Genomic DNA, 22,819 nt, shown 5'->3' on the forward strand with positions numbered 1-22,819 from the left:
TGCAATGTGGTGCTAGGAAAAAAATGGGGGAAACAACAGAAATAAGGCAGAAGAGACGAAGGTAAAGATCTCAAAGCAATGGAAGAACGAGATGACAAGCTTAGTTCAGAAGGTCAGGTGAGGGGAATGCTTAGTCTGAAATCTGTCCTAGGAGAAATTATTAAAAGATTTAAATATGTAATCCAAAGCTCTTACTGAAGCAAAAGATCACTTGAAAATAATTTTGATTAAAGAGGGAGAATATACTGTAAAATATTTATTTAATAAAAATAAATTTAAAATCTGTACAGAATTGAATACAAAGTACAACAAATTATTTTCACTTCTTTGCGAAACTGCATACAGTACAACTTGCAAATAGGGCCACATACCACGATGTGAACTTACTATTGTCTTAAATAAGTAAAGGCTCTGATTGTACCACAAACTTAGAATTAAATTTCATGGAAATATTGCTTAGGTAACACGAACAATTTGATTGTACCACAGTCTATGTTGTTAAAAAAATTAAAATCCTTCAAACCCCGCTTTTCTACTTGTTTCCGAGGAAACAATTCCCTATGTAGCAACATAAAACAAAACAAAGACAAAATGTAAAAACTGGAGGCTGCTTTTTATGACACCACTTCCCCTTCCCCTCCTCAGGCAGCGTTCTTTTCCCTTCCCTCATTCAGAAAGGAAGGTGAGTGGAGAATGACCTATTCTTATCCTCATTCATTTGCTTCTAGAATTCCTGCTTCTACCAAATAAGTAGGTCAGTTTTAGAATCCTGACACTATTACTCATTGTTTACCTATGTCATTCTAAAAAAGTTACCCTAGACTTTTTTTAAGCTAAGGCAACAAAGTTGGCTTTAAAATAGTGTTCATGTCTCACATAAACTAGCAGTCACTTTAGACTAATTTCCCAATTAAATGTATACAGAATAACATTTTTTCAAGTAACTTGGAAGTGGAATCACTAGCAATTCTTATTTTAAGCAAATATTCAAGATGATCCACCTTTAGAAACAAAGGCAGATTTAATGTACAAAATGCAGGAACCAAGTCTTCTGGTTCCTGTCCCATTAAAATAATTTAAAAGAGGCTCAGTTTGTGAAAAAGACCTTGGAATAATCCAACTCTTAGTGACATCTTTACCTTGTATAAGGAGGACAAATAATATAAGTTATAAATGGAGATGATGTTATTTAAAAAAAAAAAAAGACCTTATCAATTTATTTTGGAAATACAAGGGAATGCAAATACAAAATGGGCTAGTAGTATCTTTAGCCCATTCCTTAACTTTTCATCATGGAATTAACAGTCCTTCATACAGAATAAAAGACAAGCAAACCTACTTTAAGTTTTCTAATTAGGTCGCTTAGATTATTAGCAGGCCTCAAAACCTGCCTTATTTTTAAACTAAATTAGCTTCTCTGGGAAGCATATGAATAATGTAAAAATGTACTTCTGAGGAACATCTACACAAATACATACCTGTCAAGATGGGAACTGAGAACTTCGCACAATGAATTTTTTTTAAAAAACTTAAAATTAGAAATGACAAATACTCCTTATAGGAAAGAACACCAAACCAGAGCAAATACTGTCACTGATAGGAACAGCTTTCATCTGCAGAAACACAAATGCACGCGAGTAACACAGAAACAAGAATTAAGTTGAACAGAGCCGGGTGCTGTTAGAACATATTTCTACTCCGACTAGTAACATCTTGTGGCCCCTGTGAAGCCCTGGTCCCACCAGGCCGAGTATCTGGCTAATCAGATACGGAAGCACTTGACCTATGAAACACCAAACTCACGTGCTAGCAAGTATACATCACCATGTGCTGCTTGACTGCTCTTGATTACTTGGTTTTCAAAATCAAGTTCACTTTTGAATCAGAAAAAAAAGGCATCCTTAAAATTGGCCCTTATAAATAATCTACGAAATAAACTTCACTTCTGAACAGTATATTATGTTACTCTAGGAACACAAGGTAGAGTCAGTTGGCTGCTTTGAAGCCATGAAATGCACATTCATAAATATATGTCTACACTTTAAAAAATTAAATACATCCAGGCACAGCTGCTGTGCAGGGTTCTTGCTCTAAGAAGCTCATCAGCAGTGGATTATGAAGTGTTTACTTGAGAACTTGATTCTGGATCTTCCCGCTTCCTGTATTTCTTCATAATACTGCCCGCACCGTTAGCCAGGAAAACCACAGCGATGAGTGCAAAATAACCAGCGTAGATGAAGAACTAAAGAGGAGGGGGAGAAGCAATTTAGAGGATTATTGATTAGAAGATGAGATCTTTTATTACATGTATGTGAACAGACTATAAGTAAAGGTACATTCAGTTTCTCAATAAAACTCCAAAAAACACCGTGTGCTTACGTGATGGACCAGCACTGAGGATACACTAGGCAGCGGTGACACTGAAGCCTGACTGCCTGCGTGCAGATCCTGACCACGCCCCTTACCAGCTGTGTGACCTGGACTGAGAGACTTAGTCTCTGAACCTTGACTTCATGTACAGACCACTTTGTATTTCATAACACTTCCTTGTTTTCCAGGGTTGTTGAGAAGGGACGAGCTCACGTACGTAAGTGTGTTGGCACAACGCTACTGCTGTGAACACTGCTTTCATTTTTGTTGCTGTTATTATTGTTGTAACTGAATCATGGGCTCTACCCTCAGGCTGATAGGTGGGTATGACCAACAGGCCAAGTTCTGAAGTTCAAGAACTTCTACTCTTTCCCAGAAGAGGTCAACTATATTCCATTATAAGACTACTTTTTATAAGAATTTTCTCTAAGCCAATTTTTTGACGTGACTATATCATTTATCAACATCGTCATCATCTCCTTCTTAAAATAACTAAATACCGATAAGCTGGTTCTATGGGTGCAATAAGCCTGTCCCTCTAATCCTTCGAGCCAGATTCTTAAAAATTTGGATACATTTTTCTATAGGAAACCTGTTCATTAACCATGGTTGTTATGGTTACGAGTTTCAGCACAGCCCACAAAATTCTATTACTCCATCTGTTTAAATCCACCATTTCTACAGCAAGATGGCAAGCCCTTAGTTACTCTCCTACCCTCCATCCCAAATGTACGCCCCTAACCCTTGAGAGGTCTCCTCAAAGTTTTTATTGCAGATAGTAACTGGGAAACACTTAAGTCGTTCTTACTTAAAAGAAAGTAATAAGCTCCCGTTCCTCTGCTCTATCCCCCGCTCCTCTGCCCCAGCCTTTTCTGACGCAGCATGAAGCAGTGGGAGATGCCTAGGCTTGAGACTCAGATGCTGGTCTGAATCCTGGCTCTGCCACGCTATTACTGACTGTGACCTTAAACAACACACCATCTCCCAGACTCATTTTCTCGATGTCTAATCCTGACAACAACCCTGCAAAATTCTCAATAAAGTACCTGGCACAGAAAGCATTCAACGCATGTGACTTATTATTATTTCCCTTTTAGATCTCCTCAGTAAAAACAAAGGGATACTGCCAACATATTAGGTCTTTGTATTCTAAGAAAACAATTATGGAAGGAAGGAAGGAATAATGGAGATGGAATCATTTGGGCTGAGATGGGGTGGAGTAGGCACTTTTTGATTCAACTGCCCATTTTGCAAAAGCATAGAACAAGCCCTACCTACAACTCACAATGCATGAAGGCATGCTCATACAACCACACAATTCCCAAGTGAATGAAAGTATTCACATTGTCTCTGGGTGTTTGTGCAGGTGTTTCCTCAACAGGTCATGTGTTAAGAATCACAGTGCTGTTCATCAACAGCAAGTCAGTACCTTGGTATCTGGGCGAGGGGTATTGTAAATAAAGAAGGGTGGAGACTTAGCTCTGAGATGAAGCAGAACATCTCAAACATGGGATGCAGTATTCCAGGCACAGAATTCAAAATGGAGGGGAAATAATAACAGATGAGGAAGCAGAGAGCTTGGCCTGGAGGGGACCACTAGCACCTCTTAGCAACACCTGGCTGCTTAATCACACTCAGAATGTTCCAGGGCCTCAGCAGAAAAATCATGGTGCCAACATCCTCCTGGAAGAAAAGAACTAAGGGTGGAGGTTCACTGAGGAAGGAGGAGACACTTCTACTTTTTATTTTGTATCTGTCTACATGGCTTGAATTTATTTATTAAGCATGCTCCACTTCTGTTACCTTGATTGACTTGTAACATCTTCAGTACTGAAACAGAGATCCTACCTGAGTGGTAATTTCCAAGCCAAAGCCGCTGGCATCTACCACAATGAGCGTGAGCAGGGTCTGCAATGCCAGAGCAATGAAGGTATTCACACCAAACACTAGGGCGTAGCGCTCCATGCTGAGGTTTGCGGCAATCTGAAAACTTTAAAGAGAAAAAGAAGAAAGAACAGACAAGAATGACTTCCAGGGTAGTTACAGTCTTTACTTTAAATGTGAAGAGTAGCCCCTTCTTTCTACCATCAATTCCCTTCCCAACCAAGTGAAAAAGTATTTTGTTGCTAAATGATGTGAATCTCGTGCAAACATCTGAAAACAGCAAGAATATATGGACAAGGAAATAAATGAACCTTGCCTAAATGCTTTCTCAGGAGAAAAACTGATAATGCACATGTAATATAATGCTTCCTCCCATTTGCCTCTTTTAGCCAGAATATTTGTTTTGAAAGAAACCAAGAAGAAGTCACAACTTTTCCAAATGCTTTGAATCCAAATACATACGTTGCAATGGTGATGAGTAACATGTAGATGATTCTGAAGACGACATAGGATGCATAGCACACCCAAATGTTACCCACAGTGTCCATGATATACACTGCGGCAGCAATCAGGAGAGAAAACAGAGACAGTGTCAGCTCTCCCCAAGTTGACCAGGATATTTTAATGTAACCAACTGCAAACACGGCAACAGCACCTGCAAAACAAAGAGAAAAGTAAGGTAGTTATTTTGCTAAACAAGTACTAGTTCAGTAAATTAAAAATTCAGCTGAAATTACTGCATTTTAAGATCTTCTAACCCATGAACAGAGGAGTTCAAGATTATGGGGGACTTTGAAAGTCAGGCAGAGAATTCTGGACTTGATGGAATAAATATGGAGCCACTGAGAGATGATGAGAGACTGAATATGAGATGGAAGTGGACGACACAGAACCAGGGATGCTGCTAAGGGAAAACTACCGGGGTGGACACAGGCAAGAGTCAAAAAGAACCGCTGATAGTATCTGTGCAACGTGGCAGGATGGCTCGTATCTCCTCCCAACTGAGGGGCAGTTTAGAACATGGTAAAATGCTGGTGGTAGCTATGGAGTGCGCTAAGTGCCAGTCACAGTTACAAGGGTTTACAGAAATCATGTAAAGTCTTCCCAAACCTTATGAGGTGGGTCCACACGTCAGAAAGGGACAATAGAATAATGGCCAAAGACATAGGCTCTGAGTTCAAACCTTGGCTTTACTACTTACTATCTCTATGACCCTGGCAAGTTATTAACCTGTTAGTCTGCGGCTTCCTTCACTGTAAAACGGGGAGGATAACTGCACCCATCTTAGGACTCCTGTGAGGACTGAGCTAAATCCTCATAAAGTCTTCGGAACAGCACTTGGCACATATTAACACAACAGGTATTAGCTACTGTGGTTATACAGCACTGTAGACTGCTACTTGAAGTTTCACAACAAGTGGCAAAAGCACCCAGTAAATCAGAGATAAACAAAAACTTGGGATAAGAAGACAGTTTAGGGAATCATTACATTAGGTTTCCCAAAGGCTAGGAAAAATTCAAGGTTGTCTGTCAGTCCTCCACCTGTTGAACACTTTGAAATTTTTTCATCCTACATGATAAAATCAGAGCTCAAAATGAGTAAATTATTTTTGGGGGGTTACTTCAAATTTGGGAAGGGAGAGAAAATCTGATTTTGGTTGACTTCATGACCCAGAGGACTCTCCCCCATCCCTACCAGCCTCCACCACCCTGCACGGCTTACCCAGTAAGGTTGAAGCGGCCTCCACACCGCCGTTGTAAACAGCAGCATGGCGAGAAGGCATCACCTGCTCCCACAGGACCTGTGCATAGTTCACCACTTGGAAATAGCCACAGGTGGAGAGGGCCCACCACACGGACCAGCAGAGCAGCGGGCGAGAGGAGTAGCATATCAAGAAGTCATTCCACAGGACCTTCAGCACAAGCAGACGGGCTGGCTTGGGCTCCTACACAGAAAAAGAGAAGAAGGCAACAGCACAGAAAGCAACTATGTAGACTCAATTTTCTATTTAACACACATTTTCCTTCTTCCTTGTGAAAGCCAATTGCTTATTTCATATATATATATATATATATATATATATATATATATAAAAGATATATATATATATAAGATATATATATATACACACACATATATATAATACACACATATATATGTAACTTCATATATATATATATATATATATATATATATGTATGTAAACTTCTTAGCAATTACATTCATCCCCTCTGGGGGAAAAACACACTCATATAAATTTTGCTTTGAATGCTCTACAAATATTAGCACACCCAGCAAATGATATACTGTTTACAAAATGAAGGTAGAAAGATGGTCAGAGATTGCATACTTCAGCCAAAGGGAGATGACGTTCCACATCTCCCCACACAGTGGCAAGCAACATTAAGAATAAGCAATAATTGGTAACCCTATTAAATCAGTGTTCAGGCAGAATCCATCAATGAGAACCTATCCTTATAACTGACAGATTCACTGAAAGGTAATGGTTAAGACAGAAATCTTAGAAAGAAATAAACCAAAATATTAGCAGCAGTTCTCCCTGGGCGGTAGGGTATCAGTGATTTTTTTTCTTCTTTATGCTTTTTATATCACCCAATATTTACGGGGAATATTACTATTATAATGAAGTAATAAAGCTACTATGCTTGTAACTCAGTGAATCAAGACATTACTGAGCTACGTGCCATCCTGAGACTATGCCAGGAAGTCAGTATGAGATCCAAACACCCTGTGAAATATCTCTGACCCCAATCGTATCAAAGGTTGCTGTAATTCCCGAGCCTTGCTTAGAAAACAGGAAATTTTACTTTTGTGGCTAACACAGAAAGGCCAAAATGAGAGAATCCAAAGGGACCAAGGGGAAGCTAACCATGAAGTAGCACATAAGAGGCAGGACGTGTGATAGGAGCCATGCAACAAATTAGTAGCACTGATGGCAGCAGCATGATTCAACCTGTTCGCTGGCTGGAAGCTCCTTGCTTGGAGGCCATGGCATGTATGGAACGAGAACTTCCAGATGTAAAACGATTACTTATTAATTTCAGGTCTATAACATAATGATTTGCTATTTGTATACACTGTGAAATGATCACCCCAAAGCTCGTCATCATCTGTCACCATACATAGTTATAATTTTTTTTTTAATGAATACTTTTAAGATTTACTCTCTTAGCAACTTTCAAATATGCAATACAGTATTACTAACTACAGTCACCACTGTGTACATGCTGTACATCCCCAAGACTTATTTATAACTGGAAGTTTGTATCTTTTCACCCCTTTTATCCATTCGCCTACCATCTGGCCCCTGCCTCTGGCAGCCCCCTATCTGTTCCCTGCATCGGTGAGCTTGTGGGGTATTTTGTTTTGTTTTTAGGTTCTACATATAAATGAGATAATTTGATCTTTCTTTCTCTGTCTGACTTACTTCACTTAGCATAATGTGCTCAAGGTCCATCCATATTGTTGCAGATGGCAAGACTTCATTCCAAGTTTTTACGGCTGAATAATGTTCCACTGTGTGTATACATATGCCACATTTTCTTTACCCATTCATCCATTGATGGACACCTACTTTGTTTCCATATCTTGGCTATTGTAAATAACGCTGCAATGAACATGTGGGTGCCTATACCTTTTTGGATTAGTGTTTCCATTTTCTTTGAATATATACCCAGAAGTAGAATTGCTGGATCATATGGTAGTTCTATTTTTAATTTTTTGAGGCACCTCCACATTGTTTTTCACAGGGGCTGCACCAATTTTACATTCCCACCAACAGTGCATGAGGGATCCCTTTTCTCCACATCCTTGCCAGTATTTGTTATGTGTTCTTTCTGATGACAGCCATTCTGACAGGTATGAGATAATATCTCATTGTGGTTTTCATTCGCTTTTCCCTGATGATTAGCAATGTTGAGCATATTTACCTATACCTGTTGGCAGTCTGAATGTCTTCTTTGGAAAAAATTCTATTCAGATCTTCTGCCCATTTTTAAATTGGGTTCTCTTTTCGCTGAGTTGTATGAGTTTCTTATATATTTTAGATATTAAACTCTTATCAGACATATGATTTGCAAATATTTTCTCCCATTTAGTAGGTTGCCTTTTCATTTTGTTGATGATTTCTTAGGCTGTGCAGAAACTTTTTAGTTTGATGTAGTCCCACCTAATTATTTTTGCTTTTGGTGTCAGAGTTTAAAAAAGTCATTGCCAGGACAAATGTCAAGGAGCTTACCACTTATGTTTTCTTTTAGGGGTTTTACGGTTTCAGGTCTTCGGTTCAAGTCTTTCATTCATCTTAAGTTATTTCTGTATAGCCCCTTCGCCTTTAAATAGAACCTTTTAATGAATATAGCTAGGTCTTTACAATACCAAGCTAAATGCTACTCTTTTCTTAGCTCAGTTATGTGCGGAGGGAGATTCGTCTATGGTCAAACTAATAGCTGGGATGGAAATTTCCAAGAATAAGTTTGCTTCTTTTATTAAGTGCTGTTGAAGGGCAGAATCCTGATACTAATTCTTGCTATAAACAATGAACACTTTTTTTTTATGATGAAAGGAAGACTATCATTATTTCCTCAGCTATTGATACTCCATTGTCCAAAACATTCTAAAAGCATATAGAATGAGCCTTAACCAATGGGCACAAGTCAAGTACATCTGGTTTCAGGGAAAAGGAACCAAAATATGTATCATGGAAGAATTGGTGTTTGAGACAGACTTTGGGTGACAGAAAAGACTTGAACAGAGAAATAATGAAGAACAACTTTCAAAGCAAAGAAAATAAGAAAAGCACAGAGGAAGGTGATTTTGAAATGAACTTAAGAATCAGCAACGATAAAGTTCTCTTCCAACATAAAGGCTTCTGGGACATTGTTTCCTGCTCTGCCCTCCTATGCACTTATCTTGTTCTAAGAATAGTCATTTTTGCCTTGGCCTGCTACCTCACAGCGCCCCAGTTCATAAGCCTGAAAGCGGGGCACTGGCAACCTGTTAAGAGTTGGCATGGAGATCTGCCTTTGGCTACTCTTTTTCAGAGAAGATGACAACCATCTGAGCCTCAAGGGCATTAATCTGCAAAGGGGAGCGGGTACAATCATATATGGCTACACACCTCCCCTCCATCCTAACTCAGACACATCCATTGGCAGAGGTCCGACTGGAGATATCCAGAGGGAAAGGTTGTGACCACAAGTGGGAAAAAAACAGGAGGGTCAAAAGGCAGACTATATCCTTCACACAAGTCTCTCTCTGATTCTGGCTTTAGTGCTCAGGGCCAGCCTGGTGGGAAATGCAGAGTACTGCCCAACACACACCTCCCATCAGTCATTTTTACCATTATAGTTTCAATTCTTTGGATTCTGAAGGCTATTCTGACATGAAGACACAGAAAGATGAGTATTAAACAACACAGTAAAAAAACATATTATAAAGCTGCATGTAGATTAAAATTACATTACTATAATATATACATGAATTTTGAAAGGTCTGAAATATTAAGTGACAATCTTTGGGTGGCAGAAATTCAGATTATTTTGACTTCTTTTTATATAGTCTTCAGTACTGTTTAATTTAAAAATTAAGTATGAATCTTTTAAATAAAATCAGTAGAGACTTTCTTTTTCCTCTTAAGATGTTTATTAGCTATGTACTGTAAGAGTGACCATTGAAATTAAGTAAATAAAGGCCATTTTCTCCCCAAAATGCTGGATAATCTCCCTGGAATAAGAACCAAGCAATTTTTCATAGTTCTGCCAATTCACATCATATCTAAGCTCAATTTTTACTTGTTTATCACAATGGGCATCTAGGTTTTTAGGTTTTATTTAATGGTTCTGATGCTGGGTTTTTCTTTTTCTTTTTCTTTTTTTTTTTTTAAGCTTTAGAAGTTACTTCTTTCCAACAAAGAATGAGAGTCTATTACAGTGGTCTTTGGAGTCAACTAGATCTTGTTTGAAAATTCTGACTGTGCCACTTTCTTTGTGCCTTTGGGCAACTTACTTAATGTAGGCATCAGTTTCCTCATCTGTAAAATGGGGATAGTGATACATCTATCATAGAGTTTTTGTAAGAATAGTAGTTTTAATAAGAATGAGATAATGAATCTAAGGTTGCTAGCACAGTATCTGGTACTCAGGTCAAAATAATGGGAGCTGAGAGGAGGAGGCAGCAGCAGCATACCTGCCTCATGTAGAGACAGAAAAATTTCTGAATCTTAGGCATTTTACTGTCAAGTGGAAATTAATGCTTACTTCAACAAGCTATTGGAAGACCTAGATGAGTATTATTCAGTATGTAGCAAGAGCTTAAACAATGCTGGTTTATCTGATATTCTATTTGTCATGATTCATTTATGTAATCAACAAATAGTTATCGAGTACCCATACCATGTGTCTGGCAATGTTCCAGACACTGGTGATACAGCATAAAAGCTCCTGCCCTTATGAAATTTACACTGGAGCAAGGAGACAAACAAGACAGCTTACAGTAGGAATAATACCATGAAGAAAATAAACAAGGTAATGGGCTAGCAAGTGACTGTGTTCTGGAGAGGTAATGAATGACTGCTGAGTGTTAAAGGGCTCCCTAGAAAGCTGATGCCTGAGTTGAGACCTGAGTGACATAAAGGAACCAGCCATCAAAGTCACAATGAAGGGGAGTCCTGACTGAGAGACAGTCCTGAGTGAAGTTCTGAGGTGGCATAGCTGATGTGTTTCAGATCAGTTAAGAGATAAGGTCAGAGATGTTGGCCAAATCGTATGGGGTCTTATAGGCCATGATGAGATGAGAATTTTGGATTTTCTTCTAAATCGAAATTTCTTCTATGATTGGAAAACATAGGGGGATGGATAATTAGGGTTTAATACCTAAAGTATGAAGATTTAAGTCAAGGGCTGATGACTGCAATTAAGTACTTCTATGATATTAATTATGTGTCCCGACAGATATGGGGGACTGGACAGAGTTTTTCACGCTGTGGCTGGGAAACACAAGCAAAAGGACATAGTACCTTCACACCTTCACATCGACCAGCTCACAAAACTCAGGATTCGAGAGTTAGAGAAAGCTTAGTGATCATCTGGTTTAACACTCTCCACGTCTAGGAGTAGCCTAACTCAGTTAAAGAAAAAGAATTCCTGAAGGAATTAGTACCACACTCTAACAATACATTTCATAAGGTCCAGAATACTGAGGGTAACTAATTCAAAGGGAAAATGAGAGATTATTTACAGCCCCACAAATAAATATCTATAGTGAAGGTACAAAGATGTTCTTGATTATTCATATCTAATAAAAATAATCACAGAAATCACCATGTATTGATTACTTGTTATGTATACTAATTTGAAAGCCTTCCATGGCTTTATGTAATACTTGAAACAACCCTATGAGGTAGGTATATGAATGAGGGAACTAAGTCGTAAAGAATTCAGTATCTTGCCCAAGATCACCCGGCTGGTAAGTACTAGTTCTGGGGCTTGCCTGCTTTTTTCAAAACCCACTGTACTGTGCTGCCAGAAATGATATTAAGGACAAAGTGGGAACATTCATTTTGCTGCTGTCAGCATTTGATGGAACTCAAACACATATACACACTGAGAATGCTTGCTAATAATAAAAGGTGTCAGTCTGCAAACAGAAGTAAAGCTATATTAACAGATACCATTCATTAAGTATTGATTGCATATCAAGCCCTGTGCTAAAGATGGTTTACTTTACATTATTTCTAATGGATGAGCAACTTAAAATAAATCAGGCCCAGCTATACACCAAGCACAAAACGAGTCCAGCTGCCTGGCTAGGAAAGAAAATCCCTGGCTTTGGCTGCTCCTCTTCCTGCAATGTCAGCAGGGTTTGCCCCAAAGCAGCAGACTCATTCTGAAAAATCAACTCACAAGTACTCTAAGGTAACTTGTGGACTCGGCTATCACTCTGACTTCCACCTCACTTTCCTCTTTTATAAAATCAAGAGAAAACCACCCACTGACCTAGCACTTTTCTTTACCGTAATTACCATGATTACCCTTAATGATTCACTTAGGGGCTCTGTCAACTTAAAATGGCACTGTGATCTCCAATATCCATATTCTTACTTCCCTTCAAGCTTGTCAAAGAAAAACAGCAGAATTTTTGGGAGGTACAGCTGCCCAGAAGCACTGCTTGCCTGTCATGGTGTCAGCAGCAGAGCCAAGGAGATCATGGAACTGACCTGAATCCTAATTTTTACCACAGCATTGCCAGAAACATGAGTTCTGACCATGTCGTTATCCCAGTGAAAGACTTCAAGGACCAAAGTACAGATTGAAGTGGATCTCATATATGGTCTTAAATTACGTTTAGGAGTATATCTGTGTAATTCTGTACAACTCATTAATGGTGGATCCTAATCCTTACCTCTAAAATGAAAGGGTGACGTGATCTAAGGTCCCTTGAAACTTTAAGATGCTCTGATTTTCTATGACCTGTGGTTAGAATCACTCCTAACTCTAAAATTTTATAATTCTTCAGCATGCCAAGTACTAATATCTTAACATTGTCATTCTAAGTGAAGTAAGCTAGAAAGAGAAAGAAAAATACCGTATGAGATCACTCATATGTGGAATCTAAAAAACAAAAAACCAAAGCATAAATACAAAACAGAAATAGACTCATACACATAGAATACAAATTTGTGGTTGCCAAGGGGGCAGAGGGTGGGAAGGGATAGATGGGATTTCAACATTGTAGAATAGATAAGCAAGAATATACTGTATAGCACAGGGAAATATACACAAGATCTTATGGTAGCTCACAGAGAAAAAAAACGTGACAATGAATATATATATGTTCATGTATAACTGAAAAATTGTGCTCTACACTGGAATTTGACACAACATTGCAAAATAATTATAAATCAATAAAAAATGTTAAAAAAATCTATAAATAACAAATATCAAGTTGGTCTAGGACAAAGTTTTTTAGACTTCAGGTTCCAACTCATTAGAAGGTAATAAAATCAATTTAGTGGGCAGCAATCACATTATAAAAAAACAAATATAATGGGATGTGTCAGAATAAATTATTGAGTTGCAAAGCTTTTGTTTCACAGATGAATTTGAGGGGTTCAAGACTTCAGCAGAGGAAGTAACTCAGATGTGGTGGAAACAGCAAGAGAACCAGAATTAGGAGTGGAGCCTGAGATTGTGACTGAACCGCTGTCATCTCATGATAAAACTTAAATGCATAAGGAGCTGCTTCTGATGGATAAGCAAAGAAAGTGGAATCTGCTCCTGGTGAAGATGCTATGAAGACTGCTGAAATGACAACCAAGGATTTAGCATATTACGTAAACTTTGTTGATAAAGCAGTGGCTGGGTTTAGGATGACTGATTCCAATTTTAAAAGTTCTACTGTGGGTAAAATGCTATCAAACAGCATTGATGCTATAGAGAAACCATAAAAGGAAGAATTAACTGATGTGGCAAACTTCATTGTTGTCTTATTTTAAGAAATTGCCACACTCACCCCAACCTTTAGCAACTACCAGCCTGATCAGTCAGCATCCAGCAACAATGAGGCAAGACTCTCCACCAGTAAAAAGATGACGACTTGCTGAAGGGTCAGATGATATCATTTGTTTGCAATAATGTATTTTTAAATTAAGGTGTATATATTTTTTAGACATAATGTTATGGCACTTAATAGACTACCATATAGTGCAAACATAACTTGTATGTACTGTGAAACCAAAAGAATTGTATGACTCGCTTTATTAGGCTATCTGCTTTATATTTCAGTGGTCTGGAACTGAACCCACAATATCTTCAAGGTATGCCTGTATCAGGTCTAATTTCCAGCCTCAGGTGAGGAAGATAACTTCCTGTCCTTAAACAGTTTGGACTTTAATTCAGAAACTGGAAGTAGAGATTCATCATTTATTGCTATCACTTCATTAAGAGGAAATTTTCTGAGAGCTTCCTTTATATACCAAGTTCTGGGACAGAAAGATGAAGGAGAGACAGACATTGCTGTGGCTTCTAGGACATCTCTGACACGGGCAATATAATGTGCCAGTCTGAACTTGGAGGTCACTCACTCCAGGGGAAAATATATTTGTCATCTCTAAGATAAATCAACATTACTGTGAATCAATGAATGAATGGACCAATGAACCAACTCAAGATAAAACTGAATCCAAATGAATTCAGGGCTTCTTGTCTGTTTCTTCACCATTGGTCTAGCCCCCAGGGTAGCAGCCACAAGACATTTAAGGATGTGCTTACCTGTTCCTCCACAGGAGGTTCTTCTGTATTTAGAGGGATTTTTGATTCAACATCCTCCCACTGGGGAAGGTGGTTAGAGGCTGAGATGTCCGTGGCAATGCCACCATTCTGTGGCTTGACACCATTCCTCCCCTGGTCGGCGGGAGGGACATGATGAAAGAAAAGGCTCTTCTGTGGCATAGGCAGAAACCAGGCCACTGCGAAAGCCACAGAAACGCAGGTAAGAGAGATGACGTTCAGGCTGAAGAGGGACCAGCCTGCCACTGAGACGAGGATCTGCCCTAGCACGGAGCCCACCGTGAAGCCCACCAAGGTGGCACTTCGACAGTAGCTTGTAACTTTCTGGTACATGCTCAGGTCTACCACACTGTAGATATAGGAATAATAGGCAATGTCAGTGGCTGTGGCGATGCCGTAGAAGAATTCCAAGAACTGAATGGCCAGCAGTCCCTGGGCGTAGAGCAGCATGAACCATGTAACGATAAGGCTGAGTCCCTGCAGCAGAACCACAGGTTTGTAACGGAGGTAGTCGGTGGCAAGGAACACGGGAAACAGCAGCACCAGGTAAGAGTAAGTCCATACTGGATAAATTTCATTTAAGACCTGGTGGAAAAAGGATAAAATCCCATTAGTGATATCAAAGGACCTGGAATAGTCGTAACAGTTTATTCTTACAAAACAATCTACTGATACCTCAATATCTCATCCTTATCAACCAAAGATATCAATCATTCTGATGATTGTTGGGAATGTACTTCCTGTTTCCACTGCATCATTTTTCTCCTAGTAAAACCCTCCCTGTTCAGCAAGGTCTGGTTCAACGCCTTCCTCATCCCAGACGACTTTGTTGCAGCTGACAGTATTTGTATCCAAAGCTCTCTTGATGTTGCTTTGTATGTGCCAGTTTCCCCAGTTACCTCATAGGACTGGTTCTTAGCCATGGCTACACATCTCCCAAGGAGCTTTGAAAAATTTGGATGCCCAGCCATAGACATTTTTTTTAAAAACCTCCTAGGACATTTTAATATGAGCCAGAGTTGAGAACCATTGCCTAACAGATTCTCGAAGGGTGGAGTTAACTTTCATGTGCACAGCCTAATAACCAGCACACTCTTTGGAAGACACTTGGCTCAATAAATGCTTTGGAAACAAATACATGCCCTAGAATCATTGTCAATTCTTACTTCTAGCTACAGAGCCTTGATCCTACTGTTTGATTAGGTTTCTATGATTTTACTGTTTAAGTTTCTATGATTCTAAGTTTCATTTCTTTGGGGAAATAGTAATAAAGAGGGTAAACCTGTCCTACAGTCTTAACAGAATAACTATCTGTGGATGGTAGCATTATAAGCAACTTTGAGGTCCTTCTCTTTGCTTGTCTGTAATATGAAAAAATACGAAGGTTTTGTTGTTTCCTTCTTCATTAGTTTTTCATTGGAAGATAGAAATAATCTTAAACCACAAAGACCCTAGCTGGAATTTCAGTTCCATCATTTGCTGTATTAGAAACAAGTTATTTATTTATTTTTTCCAGTTCCTTTTAGCCTTAATCTCCATTATCAGTAAAGGAGAAGTAAAAACTATGCCATAGTGTTTGTTGCAAGGATTAAATGAGAGAATACATGTAAATCACTCACTCCACTTTATTCATAGGTCTAAAGACTTAAGGACTAAAGCTGAAACACAGACCACGTGGGACATTAGGAATTAAATTAATGGAACTGTCATCTTCATTCTTGCAATAACACTCATTGTAGGGGACTTTTCCCTCTTCTAACACCTACCCCAGAGTCTAGCTAGTTCCTAGGGGTTTAAGTAAGTCAGTTTTTTAAGTGATCATTTCAAAGTCTGGCTCAGTGGCCCCAGTTTGTAAGTGCTTCCTGAAATGCAGTCTTGCTAACAGGCTAGATACTTTGCAATGGAGCAATCTAATCCTAGGCTCTGACAATCTAAGACCAAAGGTAACTTTTTTTTTTAACTCTCATGTACACCTCATTTCACCCATGTATAAAGTGGACTAATTGTTTTAAGGCTTTAGAGGAACAGTAAAATAAACAATTATTATAAAATATTTTGCAAGTATAGAGAACAACTATAAAAGTAAGATATAATCTGAAATATATTCCAGACTTGATTTCTGACTGCTGACTGGCCAAATATCAAAAGTGATTCATCTAATAGCCTCACTTTCATGAATTTTGTTTTCATTTGTGTTCATAAATCATTTAGTAACCTCCACTTAGGAAATTTTCTTGCATCTGAATTTGTGAATGAACAAATAATCAAGAACTGTAGAAGTGGTTCTTCTTCACAAGTCTGAAAATTTTAGCAAATGCAGAACAAAGTGCACTCAGCTGACATGACACAGGGAGAGACGGCTTCTCAGTAGAAAACCAAAGAGGATAAGGGCAACCTTGAGATAAAAGCCCCGAAGAGTGAAGGCTTCTTTACAGACTTTTCACAGTTGTGTTCCATTAGCAACTTTCCATTCCTTTTTCTGCCTGCAATTTTACAGATATTCTCCTACAGTTTTAAGTGTGAAACTGCCTCCACTGTTGGAACTGCATGTTCCCTCACCTTCACATTTTCCCCAACACAATGTCACTAAGCCATGAGCCATCACACCCTTCCTTTAAAAATATCTTCCCACAGTTCCCTATCTTTTTTTGTTTTCCACCACACCCCTTGGGACTTAATCATTGAGTCTTCACTCCAGTAAAATTGCCTATACATAGACATGTGATGTACCTTTCAATAACAGTTGTCCCAAAACAATGAACTGCCAAGTTTTCATTATAAAAAATCTCAGCCTTTCCATTATCAATTTAAAGTATTTATATTGATGAGCCTAATTCTACTCCTAATACAAAACCTAAATTTAGATAACGAAGATGAGGAAAAAGCAATGCCAAGCAGAAACAAAGCAAGTGGGAGGATAAAGACCAGAGGGGTTCTCCTTAACTTATTCTAAATAAGAAATCTGAATTTACTTCTGGGAGAGAGATCAACCCAGGATGAATGTCCCTTTCACAGTATTATCAGCATTATAACAGCAAATCTCTACTCATGTGCTATACACTATGGTGATGACCTTACCTACATTACCTCACTTAATCCAAACAACCCTAGGAAGTAAATGCTTTTATCCTCTCTATTTTACAACTGAGGAACCTGGCCTTAGGTGAATTGCCCAAAGTCATCCCAGCTAGTCATTGTCAGAGGGAGGATCTGAACCTTGATCTTCTGAATCCAGCACACTAAAATACCTCATGTCTTTAGCCAGAAAACTCTTACTGATCATCTACTATGTTCTAGGCTTACTTCCAACGCTGGCAGCAGCTTTTTCAACCTGCAAAGGGGTGCTTTCATAGGGCATTCATGAATACAGAAGACCAGACAATCTCCAGAGCTTAGCCATTGGGTCTCCAATAGACCCCTTCTTTCTCAGTGAAGCTGTTATGCCAGGAAATGCTTCTTTGATGAGCACTTTGAACCCTGAAGAGAAACCTTCCACATGCAAAAATGTACGGATTGCAGACTTAATTGTCCATACCTGGACAATACCTTCTTATCTCAGGTAAAATCTGCCACATGAGCAAAGGGAATTGATTTTATTCTAAGGTGCCTTTCACAGCTCTTTGGATCAGAGCTTGTTTGTGCTTTCTTCTAAGTTACAAAAAAGTCAAGGGAAAACAATGTTCAGTTTTAATCTCTATTCAATCAGGCCAATCAAGTTTCAATTAAACAACTAGTTAATGAGTACAGACCAGTGGATGAGAGACTGGATATGCTGGACTTATGACTGTAAGATTAATGTAGGTGGAGCTTGGGCATGTAGAAGGCAAGGGGAAGAAGGAGGTACTAGGAGATAAGGCTGTTAAGGAGGCAAGAGCCAAATTCTGTAAGGCTCTGAATGTCAGGAAGCATAGTTAAAAATATCTTTTTATTGAAGTATAGTTGATGTGCATATTACTTAAGTTACAGGTGTACAGTATAGTGATTCACAATTTTTAAAGGTTATATTCCACTTATAGTTATTATAAAATATTGGCTATAAATTGTACAATATATCCTTATAACTTATTTAATACTTAACAGTTGTACCTCTTAATCCCCTACCCTTATGTTGCTCCTCTCCCCACTGGTAACCACTAGTTTGTTCTCTATATCTGTGAGTTTGCTTCTTTTGTGTTACATTTGCCAGTTTGTTGTAGTTTTTTGATTCCACATATAAATGATATCCTATAATATTTATCTTTCTCTGGCTGACTTACTTCACTTAGCATAATGCCCTCAAAGTCCATCCATAGTGCTGCAAATAGCAAAATTTCATTCTTTTTTATGGCTGAATAGTACTCCATTGTATGTATATACCACATCTTTATCCATTCATCTGTTGATGGACACTTAGGTTGCTTCCTATCTTGGCAATTTTAAATAATGCTGCTATGATGCTATGAACATTGGGGTACATGTATCTTTTTGAATTCATGTTTTAGTTTTTTTTTATATATACCCATGAGTGAAATTGCTGGGTCATATGGTAGTTCTATTTTTAATTTTTTGAGAAACCTCCACACTGTTTTTTACAGTGGCTGCACCAATTTACATTCCCACCAACAGTGTACAAGAGTTCCCTTTTCTCCATATCCTTGCCAACATTTGGAAGAACAGTTTTAATGTTTAAGTTTAATGCTTTAAAAATTTCAAATAAAGGTAGTGAATGTCCCAAATCACATGCTGAAAAAGATGAAGGGATAAAAAAGTTTTAGGCTTTAAATAGCTCTATTTTATTTAAAGTTTGGCTTTCAACTATTGAAATATGGTCAAATTTTAACCTGTTTAAAATTTATAAAATGATACCTAAAACAGGCTAATGGTTTTCCTGAAATCTAAGAAAAAAATTTTTGAGATTGTTAAAAAGAAATTCTGTCCTTTTCCCTCTCCTTTTGTCTTTTGTCTTGGTTAAAAATACCTTTATTTAAGATGATACCACTTAGCCCTTCTAAAGTCTTCTAGGGGGAAATACAAAGTTCAATACAAACACTACTGACCATGATTTGACACTCACTTTGCTCAAAAATCATGTGATATTAAATAAATAACTGTCCATTGGTGAAATCAAGCACTCAAGTCAGGAACGAGAACAAGTTGTCCTATTCATTTTAGTTATCAGATATTCAAAAAATCTAGGGTTCCAGAGAGGGTAGACAGAGCCAGACGGTGCACGACCAGCAGAATGGGCCATGATTCTGAGGCCCTCAGAGACAAATGACTCCAGGTTTCTCTTCAAACCCTGTCCTCTTCATCTAATTTGCAGTAACAGAAGTGTGCTATGTTTTTGTTACACAGTCAGCGAATATCTCCTGGGCCTGGTACCCCTGCTTTATTCCTATGCCCCCTGAACATATTCCGCTTGCCCTGGAAGCTGTCCGATAAGACAGGGCACATGATGGCACATCTCACAGCAATCCTGCCCAGGGCACTTGGACAAAATAGATCGGCTTTCAAATAGCAACACTGAGAGTGTGTTCCTCCCCTGTGTGCTTTTCCTCCAGGCGAGGTACACAAACTGTGCAGATCACATGGCAGTTCCCATGAAACTTTAATTGTTAGCAGCCCACAAGGAGCACCACTTCTGTTCAGTGGCTACACCTCAGATTTAGTGGTTGTTTTGGGTCTCCAGAATCATTTTCTCTCATATTTACTGCAGTGATTTTCTTTCTTTCTTTTTTTTTTTAATTGAGGTTTGGTTGGTTTACAATGTTGTGTTAATTTCTGGTGTACAGCACAGTGATTCAGTTATACATATATATGTATTCCTTTTCATTAGGCTATTACAAGATACTGAATATAATTCCCTGTGCTATCTGTAGGACCTTGTTGTTTATCTATTTTATACATAATAGTTAGTATCTACTGCAGTAACTTTCTTCTTGCAGGATCATTCTGTTCCCAAGAGTTGGCCCTTTCCATTTTATTATTGTTTTGAACCAATATTACAATTTAAATACGTAATGAATAACGGTTACAGTTCCTTGTGGACTGCTCCTTAAGACCAAGAAGTAGAAGATCTGAAGTTGGGTAAAGGTCAGTGCTACTTTCTAGTGGCAAGACAATGTGAGAAACTCAAGTGAAATCCTCAATCCAGGGTTCAAACACTGACTTCCAATTCTCTGTTAAGTGCCCTTGAAAATGGACGAGCAGTGCAACCACAAACTGGACTATGAGTAATTAATCCTACTCTGGCCTGTTATGCAGGGATACTGAGTTGCTACTCAAAAGAGGTGAATACTAATTACACCAAGAAGAGTAAGGTTTAAATGGGAGGAGTGTTTCACAGCCACTGGGGCAGGAGGCAGGGTGGGAGGAAAAGTAGACACAGGGAAAAAGGAACAGCTAACAAGTGCCCACTCAGCTTTCACCCTTTGTAGTGTTGAAGGGAGAGGATGCTGAATCTGCTTTATTTGGATTCTGTTGTAGCACTTTTGAGTTTAATTCCTTTCTCAATTAATATGTCTTTCTTCTTCAAAAAAAACAAGTGTTGAGATTAGCCATATATTTTAAAGAGTTAAGCACATTTTTAAAGTATACAGTGTACTTCCGAAGTACTTTACTTATAAATCCTCCTAGGGAAAATCAATCAGCAAGAAGTTCTTGATCATGGACTATGTACTCTCAATTACTCTGAACATCACAGCAGGACAGAAAGGAGCAAAACTGACACCTGTATAGCAACAATTCACAACGCAAGAAAAACTAAAAGTGCCAACTGTGTGGTACCATCTAAGTATCTGCTTTTATCCCAGGAGGTGGAGGTCGGGTTGGGGAAGCATATCCTTCGACACAGCCTCACCCAATTAAAAATCAAGACAAGATAAGATGATAGATTCTTGTTGTCCTGTATTGTCCTTATTTGAGCACATCCGTCTTGTCAAAGTTTAAAGAAAGTAAGATAGGAGAAGGATGAGGGTGCAGCAGGTAGAGGGAAGACCCTTTCAGAAAGCAGGGGTTACTCTGCATCTGGTTCCTTACTTTCAGGCAGCAAATATTTATTTAAACCTTTATACCATGTCCAAAGTACAACTTACTGTTTTCGCTTTTTTATCCAAAATTCTCCTCCTTCCCTCCCCCGCCCACAAGCAAGAACTGCTGGATCAGTGTAAGCAGAGTGGGGGCTAAGTTACTTTACAGCATCATCAGCACCATCATCTGAAACACGTGCACTGGGGCTCCCGAGCCGCTTTCTGAGCCCTTCACATAAGACGTGCCCCATAAATCAAGGGACGACAGAAAAACAGCATGAATTAAGATAGATAGAACCCAGCACCGGCATAGAACTTTACCCGGAATGGCTCACGCGGCTCGAGCGCCTTTCCTTTCTTCCTTCCCTGAACCGCATCCCCTCCGCCCGCTCCCACCCACCCCAGCACACCTCCGCTCGCCGCGCCCCCCGCCGGCTCATCTACCGCCCGCCCGCCGCGCCTACCTCCCTCTTCGTCAGGTTCTTGTCCGGCCCAAGCAGGTAGGGCGTCAGGAAGGGCTCGGAAGGCCTGAGGTTGGCGAAGAAGCCGTAGGCGCAGAGCAGCGCTGTGGGCAAGAACCAGCACTCGCGCGGGACCCGAGCCGTGCGCAGGAGCATGGTGGCCGCCGCCGCCGCCCGCCGGGACACCGGGCCAGGAACATCCATCCGGGCCGGGAGGGGCGGGAGTGGGGGGGACCCGGCCCGGCCCCTTCCTTCTCCTTTTCCTCCTCTGCCAACGGGAGTGAGGTGGAAGCGCTGCCCCAGCGCAGGCACCTGCAATCGCGAGTGGCGCCTCCTCCCGGCAGGGCCAGGCTGTTCTGGGACAGCTGCCTCAAGGCGCCGCGCCTCCCAACCTTTCCCAGTTGCCAGCGCCTCATGGGTCGCCGCCCGCCGCGCAGCCCTATACCAAACACACCCTAAAGCCCGCCCTCCGCCACCGCCTCCCCGCTGAGAGCCAATCACAGCGGACGCCGGGCCTTAGCTTCTCTCCCATTGGTCGGCGGCTCACAAGCGGCGAAGCCGCGGTGGCACGCCGGACGGCTGACGTCCTCTGGCTCTGGCGCGGAGGACGTGTAGGACTCCCGTCCGGACGCCGCGGTTCCTGGCGGCGGCGCGCGCTAGTCAGGTGGAGAGCTGGCCGCCCACAACTCGAGGTCGCCTCGGACGTCCTTCGTGCTGCCGCTCACCTGTGGGGAATGCTTCATGTTGGCCTCATCCCCACCGGGACAACGCGCGGTTCCACACAGTCATCCT

The 22,819-nt window shown here is 40.0% G+C and overlaps 1 protein-coding gene across 1 annotated transcript; it reads right to left on the reverse strand.

Moving 5' to 3' along the window:
• Positions 1-241: 241 nt before the first annotated feature.
• Positions 242-22,450, reverse strand: SLC19A2 (solute carrier family 19 member 2). Its single transcript, XM_010953836.3, has 6 exons — positions 22,031-22,450; positions 14,542-15,144; positions 5,978-6,200; positions 4,717-4,909; positions 4,219-4,360; positions 242-2,242 (listed from the first exon to the last, which is right to left on the reverse strand). Exons 1-6 carry the CDS (start codon positions 22,229-22,231, stop codon positions 2,114-2,116), a joined length of 1,491 nt encoding a protein of 496 aa, XP_010952138.2. The 5' UTR covers positions 22,232-22,450; the 3' UTR covers positions 242-2,113.
• Between the last annotated feature and the right edge of the window lie 369 nt (positions 22,451-22,819).

This window comes from Camelus bactrianus, chromosome 21 (genome assembly GCF_048773025.1).
Source record: "Camelus bactrianus isolate YW-2024 breed Bactrian camel chromosome 21, ASM4877302v1, whole genome shotgun sequence".
NCBI lineage: Eukaryota > Metazoa > Chordata > Mammalia > Artiodactyla > Camelidae > Camelus > Camelus bactrianus.